At 41.1% G+C, this 12,568-nt stretch overlaps 3 protein-coding genes across 3 annotated transcripts; 1 reads left to right on the top strand and 2 right to left on the bottom strand.

Moving 5' to 3' along the window:
* The first annotated feature begins 768 nt into the window (after positions 1–768).
* On the top strand, positions 769–2,776 carry LOC140790386 (exocyst complex component EXO70B1-like). Its single transcript, XM_073140444.1, has one exon. The coding sequence runs from the start codon at positions 769–771 to the stop codon at positions 2,614–2,616; it is 1,848 nt and encodes a 615-aa protein (XP_072996545.1). The 3' UTR covers positions 2,617–2,776.
* Positions 2,777–2,920: 144 nt separating this feature from the next.
* LOC140790391 (GDSL esterase/lipase At2g31550-like) lies at positions 2,921–4,389 on the bottom strand. The gene is made up of 3 exons (XM_073140449.1): positions 3,660–4,389; positions 3,326–3,590; positions 2,921–3,249 (listed from the first exon to the last, which is right to left on the bottom strand). Exons 1-3 carry the CDS (start codon positions 4,272–4,274, stop codon positions 3,059–3,061), a joined length of 1,071 nt encoding a protein of 356 aa, XP_072996550.1. The 5' UTR covers positions 4,275–4,389; the 3' UTR covers positions 2,921–3,058.
* A 636-nt stretch (positions 4,390–5,025) lies between these two features.
* LOC140790389 (protein DETOXIFICATION 44, chloroplastic-like) lies at positions 5,026–9,153 on the bottom strand. The gene is made up of 12 exons (XM_073140446.1): positions 8,806–9,153; positions 8,576–8,719; positions 8,342–8,490; positions 7,843–7,978; positions 7,573–7,669; positions 7,337–7,437; positions 6,790–6,953; positions 6,608–6,679; positions 6,358–6,474; positions 6,174–6,269; positions 5,960–6,081; positions 5,026–5,893 (listed from the first exon to the last, which is right to left on the bottom strand). Exons 1-12 carry the CDS (start codon positions 9,122–9,124, stop codon positions 5,824–5,826), a joined length of 1,587 nt encoding a protein of 528 aa, XP_072996547.1. The 5' UTR covers positions 9,125–9,153; the 3' UTR covers positions 5,026–5,823.
* Between the last annotated feature and the right edge of the window lie 3,415 nt (positions 9,154–12,568).

Below are 12,568 nucleotides of genomic sequence, written 5' to 3'. Positions count from 1 at the left end.
TACTTTTTGAACCTCCAGGGGACAATAGCAAGCTGTGTTGACTGGTCAACCGAGAGTAACCATATAGCAACAGTAATAAGCTGTGCTGACTGGTCAACTAAATAAATCCATCAATCACGGTATCCAGTGAAAAAGAAGATAAAGAGCAGTAACACAAGAAGCACACATCTCTGTCTCTCTCTCTCTCTCTCTCTCTCTCTCTCTCTCTCTCTCTCTCTCTCTCTCTCGCGCGCGCGCTCCCCCTTTGGTCGTGATGCCCACTTCCCACCGCTACAAGTTTCTGGTCCGAGTACACCTTTTTGTCTTTCTCGTCGATCGAAGCCCAACATCATCATCATCTACCGTCCATTTCATGATAAGGAAGAATCTTAGAGGGGGGGTATATACAAATAAGGAATTTTAAAGGGGTAGGAATGCAAAGAATGTAAGTTTTCACCGCCGTAGAATCACGAGAATGCCATCAAATACGTCGCCAGTCTCGCTTTCATCATCTTTCTCACACTCCTGCTGCATCCTGACTTCCTCGCCCATACCTACCTCTGCTTGCTCTCTCCGCGTTATTTCCCTTCGTCTTTTATATCTCCCTCAACCACTCGTAGCCTTCCTTTGCCTTATAGAAGATTAGAGAAGCCGCGTTCTTTAATCTTTCCCCTTCCTCTTTCTCTCTCGATCTAAATCGCAACCCTAGCTCCATTGAAGCACTAATGGCGGCCGCCGGAGACGGCAACTGAAGCTTTCCTTGGAGAGTGTTGCGGTGGAAATTAATAGATGGCGGAGAACGGTGAGGAGAAGCTGATCGCTGCCGTCCGGCACATAGCGAAGACGCTGGGCAGGACGGATACCATGGCGGATGACATCCTTCAGATCTTCTCCTCCTTCGACGGGCGATTCTCCCTTGAGAAGCTCGCTGATAAGCGGGACGATGCCACCGGGGGTGGCGACGAGCACCTCCCACCGTTGACTTCGATCGAGCGGACTCTGCGAACTCTTGACCGTCAGATCTCCCACTTCGTCTCTTCCGATCGTCTGATCTGGTCCGACTCCGCCGACGCTAGCGCCTTCCTCGAGGCGGTGGACGACCTCCTTGCCACTATCCACGAGGTCGACTCGTCGCCCGCGCCGCCGGCGAAGAAGCAGCTCCTCGACCGCGCCGATGAGCTCCTCCAGCGTTGTATGCTGCGGCTGGAGGATGAGTTCCGATCGCTGATCGAGCAGCCGACCTCGGCGGCGGTGGCGCCGCCGTTGGACTCAGACGGGGACGACACCGATGCGGAGGAAGACGACGACGACGACGACGGAGACCGGATCCCGATCGCGAAGCCGGTGACGGACTACGACCTCGTGATCGAGAGTCTCCCGCCCGGGTCCATCTCCGATCTCCAATCGATCGCCTCTCGCATGGCCGCCGCTGGCTTCGGCCGCGAGTGCGCCGAGACCTATGCCGCCGCCCGCCGTAGCTTCATCGACGAGAGCGTCGCCCGTCTCGGGATCCGCCCCCGCACCGCCGAGGAGATCCAGTCCACCCCATGGGATAACCTCGAGCAAGACATCTCCCGCTGGATCCGCGCCTTCGTCATGGTCTTCCGCATACTGATCCCCAGCGAGCGTCGTCTCTGCGATCGCATCTTCTCCGACGACCTCTCCCCCTTCTCAGACCTCGCCTTTGCCGCCGCCTGCCGCGCTCCAGCTCTCCACCTCCTCTCCTTCGCCGACGCCGTCGCCGCCGCTAGCCGCGCGCCGGAGCGGCTTTTCCGCGTCGTTGACATGTACGAGTCCGTCCGCGATCTCCTCGCCGATCTCGACCCCTTCTTCTCCGACCACGTCGCCGCCGTCCACAAAGCCCTAGGCGCCTCCATCCGCGGGATCTTCATGGAACTGGAGAACCTAATCCGCCGCGACCCAGCCCGGGGTGCCGTACCGGGCGGCGGACTACATCCGATAACCCGCTACGTCATGAACTACCTCCGCGCCGCCTGCGCCTCACGGCAAACCCTAGAGCAAGTCATGGAAGACGACTCCTCCGCCGTCGATCCCGACCGTCCATCCTCATCCCTCGCCGTCCAGATCGCGTGGATCATGGACGTCCTTCAAACGAATCTCGAATCCAAATCCAAGATGTACCCGGACCCGTCTCTCAGCTGCATCTTCTTGATGAACAATGGGAGGTACACCATCCAAAAAGTCAGAGACAGCGAGCTCGGACTACTACTCGGCGAGGAGTGGATCAGACGGCTTATGGCAAAAGTGCGGCGATGGGGCGGCGACTACCAGCGCGGCACGTGGGGGAAGGTCGTTGCGGTACTCCAGACCGGCAGCAGTGGCAGCGGTTCAGTGACGGGGAAGATAATGCGGGAAAGGCTAAGGATGTTTAATAATTACTTAGAAGAGATTTCCCGAGTGCAGGCTGGATGGGTCGCGGCCGACCCGCAGCTGCAGACGGAGCTCAGGGTGAGCGTCTTGGAGATGGTGCTGCCGGCGTATAGAAATTTCCTCGCCAGGATGCGGGGCATGGCCGACTCCGGCCGCGACAAATACTTGAAGTACTCACCGGAGGAGGTAGAGGCGAGGATAGATGAGTTGTTTGAAGGAATGGGGAAGAGATCAGATAAAGGATAGGTGCTATTCCCAATTTGAGATGTATAATTCTGCTGTTGGTCGTTGTTGTCTATGAGGTGGTGGTTTTGTTAATTAGCTGAGTTATATCAATGGTAGCTGTTGTAATATTTGGCTCCTTTGCTACCCAAAGGTATATCAGATGATGAAGTTATTTCTACTAGCCTTCACAAGTTCCAGTAGGGCATTCTCCCCAAGATTATACTTAGTTTCAACTTTGTTAAACATCATTTTCCATAGTTTCTTTTTTGCTTGGATTGTATTCCCAATTTTCCCAATCTGCTCTTGTGATTGATTAGCTGCCTACTTTAGAGACTAGGAAGATTTTTGATGATTTGTAAAAAACTACATCAGCTCACTTGAGAAAGAGTAACACATTCTCCACAACATCAAAGGGTGCAAGGATTTACTACTCTGATACACACTCTCCATCTACAATACCACCTCATTCCAATTGTGAAATGATTTGTTTCATAATGTAATCAGTAGCTAACCTGTAGACTTTCTCAGATGGGTGAACAGCATCATAAAATACATACGACGGCACATTTAGGCAAGTTGGGGTCAAGTAGTTGCACAGCGGCCCTACCTCTGTGAGCCCAGTTCCACAGCATCCTCTGCTTGTCTCCCTAAACCCTGTGTTAATTTGTGTTATGAGGCACTTATCATGAACAAGATTTGAGTTCAGGGAATTGATTAAGATGAATCTTACCATATTTGGTAGGATGTTTCAGGATCTCCATTAGAAATTCATATGAATCAATGTATACAAACTTGCTTCCAGAGAGTGATTGCTGCATCTTAAGTAATAGTTTTTGGAGTTCGGCATTGTAGACGATGGAATCCGAGTTTTGTTCAGCAACACATGCCCGGTCTAAGAGATGGTGAGTTCTACTTACAGTGATTTGAAGAGGTATGCAACCAATTGGAGGTAGACCAGCAACACAAAATAAACGAGCACCAAGATTATATAACTCCTGCATCGAAGATTCAAGCATGTAATTATAAATAATGGTAATGTTAGATGATGATGTTTGAGATCATACCTTGACAGCGTTGTGCACTTTATGGAGTACAAAGTTTTGATACTCACTTATGTTAAACTCTCCTCTTCTGTTTGGCAAATCATAGAAGCTCACAACAAAGTCATTAGTTCCTGAACTGATGAATATTAGTGCGTTACCAACAATTCTAGCACCCTCTTCCTCTCCTGCAATTTTCCTAAGCCTCTCGAGGTACAATTTGAACATCTTCAATTGCCTCGACATCGGTATTGTGTTCGTGACGGCCGACGTTGCATCGTCGAACCCTGAGCCTGCAGACGCAAAGTTTGCGCCGGTCAGGATATCTTTGTCTGAGAGAGTTGGATCCATGAACGGCCGTGAGAATTGCTTGAGGCCTAGCTCGGCCGATAGGAAGTCGGGCACGAGCCGGCCATTGGAGAATCTCCCGGTGGCCTTGTTCCCCGGAAAGTCCTGGCCATAGGGATAGTGTTTGGCTATTGCAAGCGTCGGAATATAGCCATTGTTGCCGGTATCTAATGATGAATCACCGAAGTAGAAGATGGCGGAGAATTTAGGTGGCTGCTCTCCGGCGTCCTTGGAGATGTTCTCAGTAATGCATGAGAAGAGTAGAACCAAGAAGAGTAGTAGTTGTGCCATCGCATTCCTTTGTAGGACTTAGTGAGACTCGATTCTGCTTTATATTTCAGAATGCCCACAAAGTTTCTAGCATACGTCTCATCAAACGCTTGTTCTGGAGGAAGAGAACTCTGACAAAATTTATTAATGCTTTTGTCTACGTGTATATGATGAAGAGTATAATGACAATCTTCAACAGGAACAGCATGAAAACTTTGGAATGTTATCAATCTGTGATTGTCTGAAGCACTAGCGACAATGCTGCCAATACAACCTGTGAGTAGCTCTGCAACATCGACTCTATACCGTGGGTTTCAACTTTAACATTTTGGATGCATTAAAGATGATTGCATGTGAGGTAAACAATTTCATATTTCACATTAATATATTTTTAATGAAATTTGCATTTCTTTTAAATAATCTCACACTCATACTGAAATGTTCTTCTATTAATTCATCGTCATACTAAAGAAAACAGAGGTGTGTAAGAAGTTATACACGCTGAAATGTACTTAAATATTCTATATAACTTCATCTAGTATGCGACTTCAGGACAGTATCTGTTGTCGTACTTCTTATCTCGTGTATAAGTATTTCTACATCACTTGATAAATTAGTTTAAGCAATACCATTCTGTAACTCATTCTTGTGCATCATGCAGATGGAAGTTCCAATAGCATTAAGTTTTAACCTTCATGGTCTCGGTTACTATGAAAAGAAAAGCGATCCATAGAATCACTGTTACAGTTAATTTTCACAACAATATACAATGTTTATTGTAAGGAGAATCTTTTTATATGATTCTTATGATTCATGAAATACAACATCTATGTACTGAAAACTGTCAATGAGAAAATAACCGACTGCACAAGTCCAAGGGTAGAGGATAAAACAATTGCTAGAAAATTCACAAATCTCTTTACAAATAAGTGCAGAACCTTGAAGACATGCTATAACAATATTGCAGGAAAATACTGTGCATCAAGTCCGAAGAAGAGCGCAAATGCAGGAGAGGTACTTGACTTCATTCTATTCCTATTTTCCTTTCATGCTGGTCTTGCAGTATTTCTGCCAAGTTCTTGCTCTCTCGCACCTCATAGCTGCACGAGACTATGCCCTCAAGTAGGTTAGCTGTTAGTTAGTAATCACCAGCTCACACTTGACTTAAGATGATGCACAACTTCAATTTTCTCGGTCCAGAAAGCAAAATGGAGGATTGCCTTCATGAAAGATGAAAGTGATTCTGAACCAAAATATTGCAGATAGGCTCAAAGGTGGTTTGGATAATGAGTGTTTGCTTTATTTTGTCACTTCCACAGCTCAGTCACGCTCTGTGGTTGCTTTAACTGGCCTACTCGTGTGTCTTGGATCATCAGTGGTTACAGTCAGTTGTTTCAGTTAGAGTTCCTGCAGCCAGTTTCTTTGTGCTTCCTCTTCTGTCTTCTATTTCTCTCATTCAACTTGAAAACCAATTACCTACACTAAGCTTATAAACTTGATGAGACCGGCTTGACTAAAACTGAAGAGGGAAACACCCACTTAAGCAATAACAATGTAATTTTAATGGTCATTATTTTTCCGTTGTTCCAATATCTGTCTCAGACCAGACCATTTTCCAAGGTCCCCCTTTGGTTCCTAACCTGGAAATCATAAAATGATCTCATAAATAAGATAATGTAGTCCAGAAATACAAGTAGGTTTTCTACCTCCAAAATCCAGCAATTGCTCGCAAGCTCATGAAAATAACCAGTCCCGTCCACACCCCAGCAAGACCAAATGCAGGAGCAGCCACCAGTAGGATCATTGATGAGACTATCCCTACCAAGAACTGCCCAATATAGTGATTGATATTATTGGAAATGTTCCTTCATGAAGATTGTAGGTAAAGTATACAGAAGGAAGTGAGCTAGAAATTCGCACCATAGAGTATGCCGCATATGCAAAGTCAGAGACACCATAGTAAAGCCCGTCAATTACGAAAGCAATGGCATTTATCGGCTGAGAAACAGTCACGAACTGCAAGGATTCTCATATTTAGGGATGGAGGTTCCCGTATCAACAACATATTCAACAAAGAAAATTTCAATTATTCAATAAACATTACCCAGACTCCAGATCTTGCAATGTCAAGAACTGCTGAATCAGTAGTGAATAGAAAGGAAAAGGACCCAAATCCAAAGAACAAGATGATAGCTAATGCAGATCCAGTTACTACTCCAATCTGCTCAAATATAGATCAATAACATAAATATCAGATGAAATTAACAAACAAAAGAAAGAAGGGATCTGGACTGTGTTTATCAAACTAATTGGAAATTTCAAGAACCATACACCAGAAGAAACTGTTCCCTAACCTGTAGAACCCTGTAGACTATAAGGCGGGCTTGTTCATAATTCCTCTTAGTGTACTCGCTTGCAAGTAAAGCCTGTGAAAAAGTATGCAGTTTGCTTATAAACAGAAGCAATGAGACCTCGTGACTCTTGAGATGCAAGACATAACAAACCAAGAATACATGAAACCTTGAGAATAACAAACCTGACCAGCAAGTGCTAGTGCATCATTAAGCAGGGAAACTGCCAACCAGACCTGCAAGCATATTTGATGACCAGCCATTGGAATAGGACCCTCCCTGGCAGCCAAGGATGTTGCTAGTGTCATTGTTAGGAGCACTGAAATGGTTCTGCCAATTAGGAGACCACCTGCAAAATGATAGAATTATCACTGTCAGGGAGAAGGAATATTTATAGGAAAATAATGTGATACTTGTCCATTTGCGACAGATACTGTGAGAAATTTATAGAATCTAAAAGCATCGAGAGAGGACTAAGACCATTCCATGGTTTTGTATTACGAATAATGAAAATGTGCATCTTAAATCTTCCAGAGTGTCAGAAATGCTATTTCACAGAACTAGTTTATCATTCTTAGAGTATCCAAATCTTTTAACATATTGGACTTCTCAGAGCTATATGCTAGCTGTCCGTTAACATGTTAAATAATGTTTTCCATCAAATAAGACCTAAAGACACTTCTTCAATAATCAAAGTGTTCCTGGATGAAACAGTAAAATAAATTGACTTACCAGATGTTAGGTAACGCATTATTCTGTCATCAACAATATTTGGTGCAATCAGCACTACTTTCTTGTTCAGATTCCAGAGGAGAATAAATGCTATCAGATACCTAGTAAAATGGACAGAATCAAGCAAAGAATATCAGATACTCAAAGTCAAGTAGAAGCATGAAGAATAACAGAGTGAGTACCAAAAGAGGAAAGTACATTTTATTCATAATAATCTCATGATGGCTTTAACGTACTCAGAGATCACAGTAGCTATAGCAGCACCACTTACGCCTAGACCAAGAAGAAATATCAAAATAGGATCCAGTATTGCATTCAGTAGGTTACCAGCACCTGCATACAATATACTGTTATGCTGTGTCCTCTTTCAACATAAGCTTGTTAACATAAAGATATCCTTAGGACCTTTAATGGAAGATGCAACTACTCATGCATGATACAGTATAGAACTTTGATCTTTCTAATTACAATGTCTTACGTATAAAAAATGGTCTCAACCTACTAACCAATGGCATATAATGGTGTCTTTGTGTCAAGGAATCCACGAAATGTGCCTTGTGCTGCAAGTGCTATAACAATTGGTGGAGCACCAAATGCTCTTAAAGTAAGAAATTGTTCGGCCGGTATTCGCATTGGTGAATCCTGCGTAGGTCATAAACATGTGTTATGTTTCCTCACAAAATGTTACTCTGTGGATATATAGGATAGTATGCCGGATCCTTCTCAACTACCGCTGCCACTATCACCAGTCCGTAGCAAGAAAAATTGTTTTCTAAATAGCTTAATAAGTGAAGTAAAAAATTGGTAAGCATTTCTCAAGATTCTCAATTGTCTTCTTCAACAACATAACAAAATTACCAAAATGTATAACTTATTCATAGATAGGCCTTGATTAGAAAAGGATACTGACATTTTATCACGCATAACTAGGAGATTATGACCAAGTAATTTTATACCATATTTACAAGAAACACAAGAAAGTATGATCATCTTAGTCCCACTTACAACAGGTATACCCATGGCATTCATCAGGGCCCCTGATCCGAAAACCAACGCTATGGCTTCTACCACTCCGATACAAGTAGCCAAAGCCAGCGACGTCGACACTGCTGGAAGGAACATCCTTTTTTCTCCATCACCACCACCTGCACTCACTACAAAAAGGGCAACAACAAAAAATGATCATCCTCCATTGCAAAGATGGAATTTTTTTCAACTCCTTCAAAATATAGTCCTCACTTGCGTCAAGTCCTGAATCATTCCTCAATGCTTGCTGCTCCGCAACAAAAGATGTAGTCACATTAAGCAACGGCACATTAAACAACTTCGAGACCAAATTAAAAACCGAAACCGAAACGCCAACAGCCGCCAACTCCGCCGACCCTTTCAACAAAAGGGAAAAAAAAAACATAAAATTCACAAATAATCAACAAACTCTACTCTTTTTTCTTGCTCCAGAATTAACATACCCAAATGCCCAACAAAAGCGGTATCCACCAAAGACGTGACAGGATCCGCCGCGAGAGCCAAAACAGCCGGCAAAGCTATGTTTAATATATCCAAACCGATCTCGTCGACCCTAAACCGATCGAGAAAGCGCGAAGCCGATGTGGGTTTTGGGAAAGGAGGCTTCTTGCTCTTGGCTTTGGGTATTTCTTGGGGTTTAGAAGGATTCTGGAAGCAGAGAAAGGTCTTACTATGGTGGTGATAAGAAAGCGAATGGGTTTGGATTGGGGAGTGAAATGAGGAGGTGGTGAGAGGAGAGAGGAGTAGAGAGATTCCCGCCATGGGAGGGAGGGAGGGGGGAAAGGAATGCTGTTCGATGACTCCTTTGCAGGTATTTCTGAGACCATAAACTTATACTCGCGTCCTATCCGTCAAATGGAAGATAATTTCCTTGGATATTTTGGAAGTTATCGGTATGGTTACCGAGCGTTAATTCGAATTCGTTTCGGATCCAAGTTAGATTTCTTGTCGGATCTAACTTTGTTATCCATATCCAAATCCGTGAATCCTCAAGATATTTTCGCAACTCCGAATGATATTATGGAAAGAAAAAAAAAACATTGCATTTTCACGAATTTGTAATTCACACCGCACCTTTTCACTATTTAAAATTCGATCCTCATGTTTTGAATTCTCTTTTTAAAAAATTTTAAAAGTAGAATATTTTCTCATAATCAAACTTGACGAGGGCATCGACGAAAAAAATTTTAACAAAATACTCTTCGGTTGATATTCATGAGAATAAAGTTATTTTGAGGCTTGAAATGTAAACAACAAAAAGATCACAAATTCATTAAAATAAGGGGGTGCGAAATATAAATTTTCCCATAAACGTACTACCGTTGTAGCTTTGTACTGCACAAAAGTACGAATTTTCTTCTCACGTAGGGATCTATGTCCATTCTTTAGCCGGATTTGCGTGGATTCTTCGTCAGATAATCCAAATCATACTCTAAGCATACTGCCAAAGTATTCGTGCCAACCAATTCAAGATTCCAGGTCCAAAATTTAGACCAAAATATTAGATTTGGAGCGGATCTATATAAGGATTATATCCACGCCCGATAAGTATAGGTTAGTTATGGGCTTAAGATTAAGGTGAGCAGTGGCCCAATTATATTAGCCCATGGGCCTAGAATGCTGTTCGGGCTTGTTTACTTGGACCAAGCGGGGCCTAATGACGGTATTTAATTCTGTATATTATAAATTTATAATAGTGTTTATTTTAATTTTATTTTTCTTTGTATAATTCTACTTACTAGATTGGAGTCGTTATGAAAACCCATTAAAACAACACTAACGCTGAGAGATGGCGTAATCAGGATTTGAGGGGTTGAAAAATGATTACGATTTACGAGGCCGTGGCGTGCACGGAGATGGGGAAGAATATAGTCAACGTCGCATTTGGCTCGGCTATTTTGCACAAAGGACCCTTAAAAAAATACTTATATATGTTAAATAACTGTTAATATTATTCTATACAATAAAAAGTGATATTATGGCTTTTTATTAGATAAAACTAAACGCCAAATAGAAAGAAAAAAAAAAAAAAAAAAAAAATATATATATATATATATAAAAGAATGAAAGAAACATAACAGATGGGACCATGAAGTTCCAGCAAAACACCACTAGGATTTAATTGAAATTGAATTGTTTCAGATTTGGTCTCTGGAGAGTTGGCAGGATGATTGATTGATCATTAACACTTTTGTCAGCTGTGGCTATCAAAGGAACGGCCACATCCCTGTAGTACCTGCACTTCTTTAATTTATATATTATCTTTTATTATTCTAAACTATACAGATATATTACTACATCAACAAAAAAATATATATATAAATAATATAAGAAATTAGGTAAAATGGTGGAAATAATATGCTTTGTTTGAAAGATATGTAAGCTGATGCTATATCATCCTAGTTGAGGAAGTGAATCATACTTGAAAAATAATTAAACTACATCAGATAGAAGATATATGAAAGTAAATAAGATACCATAAACTAACATGATGCCACTTCTAGAGTATGAAGAAGCCATGAAACTCAGGATAGATAGCGCATTAGATGAATAAAATAACTCAACATATGCATCTTTGTAATTCCACTGTATTCGCTATCATCTAAGGCGCTATCCCTCCTGAGCTTTACGGATCCTTCCATACTTTTCCTCTTCCTTCTAGAAAAAAAAAATGGATAGAGAGGGAGAGAGAAAGACAGAGAAGAGAGGAGTTGTGAAGAAATGGTTTGAGCCAAGGGGGTCTATTTATAGGAGGGTCCATGGCTGCATAGTGGTGTATGAAAGAGGAGAGTCACGTCTCTTAGGGCTCTTAGGGCATGAAGGCCCTTGACTTATTAATAGATAGAGAAAGAAAAGGCTATACAAATAACTGTGAGGGAGAAGATGGGAGGTCCATTTCCTTCCTTTAGGTTGAAGAAAAGATGGGCTCTTTCTCCAACTGTGTGAGTCCCCTGTGAGTTATAAAAGACACCATAAATAGAAGAAGAAAAGAAAAAAAGAAGAAAAAAAAAACCTCCTACTTTTTCTCCTGAGCCTCTCTCTGTGTTAAATTACCAGAATGGACCTCATGGAATTACTACCCTACGAGTTTGGTATGGGTTTTAAGTTTTGGCACCAATCATTTCCACAGGGATTGTTGACTCATGTCTGATATGAACTTATAGCTGGTAGGACTCTTCCTCTGGGGAGTATAGTCCTTGGTTCTCCTTTATAGCTCACAAGATTAGGCATCTGGGCATTTGTATATATATATATATATATATACACACACAAACAGCTGGAGTTTGGCAGTCCATGATAGAGGTAGCTAGATTCATGGGCCTGTACATGAGAAGGTGCCCTAAAACTTTAGTAATATAGCCAGTACCTAGGTTGACAGTGGCTCTTTAGCTCCTTGGAATATATACCGAAGGATCGTTTTTCTAATACTAGTTTGAATAAATCAAATCTTATAAGTTTTCTTTAAGTATTTGTAATGTCAATATTATCACTAATTATAATATATATATATATATATGTATATATATATTGATTAGATGTGTAGGAGACTATGTATGGAAGAATGGTAGAGTTTTGTCTAACATATAAATTAGCCAATTCATAATCTAATATATAATTATAAGAAGTATGGATCTAAAATCTTTCATATGTTTAAAAATATTCTTTTCTTTTTTTAAAACAAAGACAAAAGAATTAGTTCCTCTCTCCTTTATGACTGAGCACTACCTTCACCTGCCAAAGTATAGTACGATCAGATACCATTCAATGGCACATGTGTATAATTTTTAAGAATTATTCAGATTATATATATATATATATATATATATATATATATGACATGGTAATTATTTTCCAAAATTCCATCCACATTAATTTTTTGAGTTTTTTTTTTCTATTATATTATACTCTTCAAAATCCTTTACTTACTTATATCCCCCTATAAGATTAGTATTTATATATATCTCTCAAAACATGTATTATTTAGGTAGATACTCATATAATTATTATTTTCTAGGTTAAGTCTTAAGAATTTCATAAAAAAAGATAAAATACTCTTAACAAAGAATAATTTATAAATTTTAAAATAAGAATAAATTTTAATAGTTAGTTAATTCTAAGAGTTATTTATGTAAAAATAAATAGTATAAAAATTTTATCTTTTGAAAGATATATATGTAAATATTAAATTTAGAGGAGTATATAAAC

This window comes from Typha latifolia, chromosome 6 (assembly GCF_019914945.1).
Source record: "Typha latifolia isolate L0001 chromosome 6, TyphaL0001v2, whole genome shotgun sequence".
In the NCBI taxonomy this organism is placed as follows: domain Eukaryota; kingdom Viridiplantae; phylum Streptophyta; class Magnoliopsida; order Poales; family Typhaceae; genus Typha; species Typha latifolia.
The sequence above is the reverse complement of the archived record's forward strand: the minus strand, read 5'-3'. Positions and strand labels throughout refer to the sequence as shown.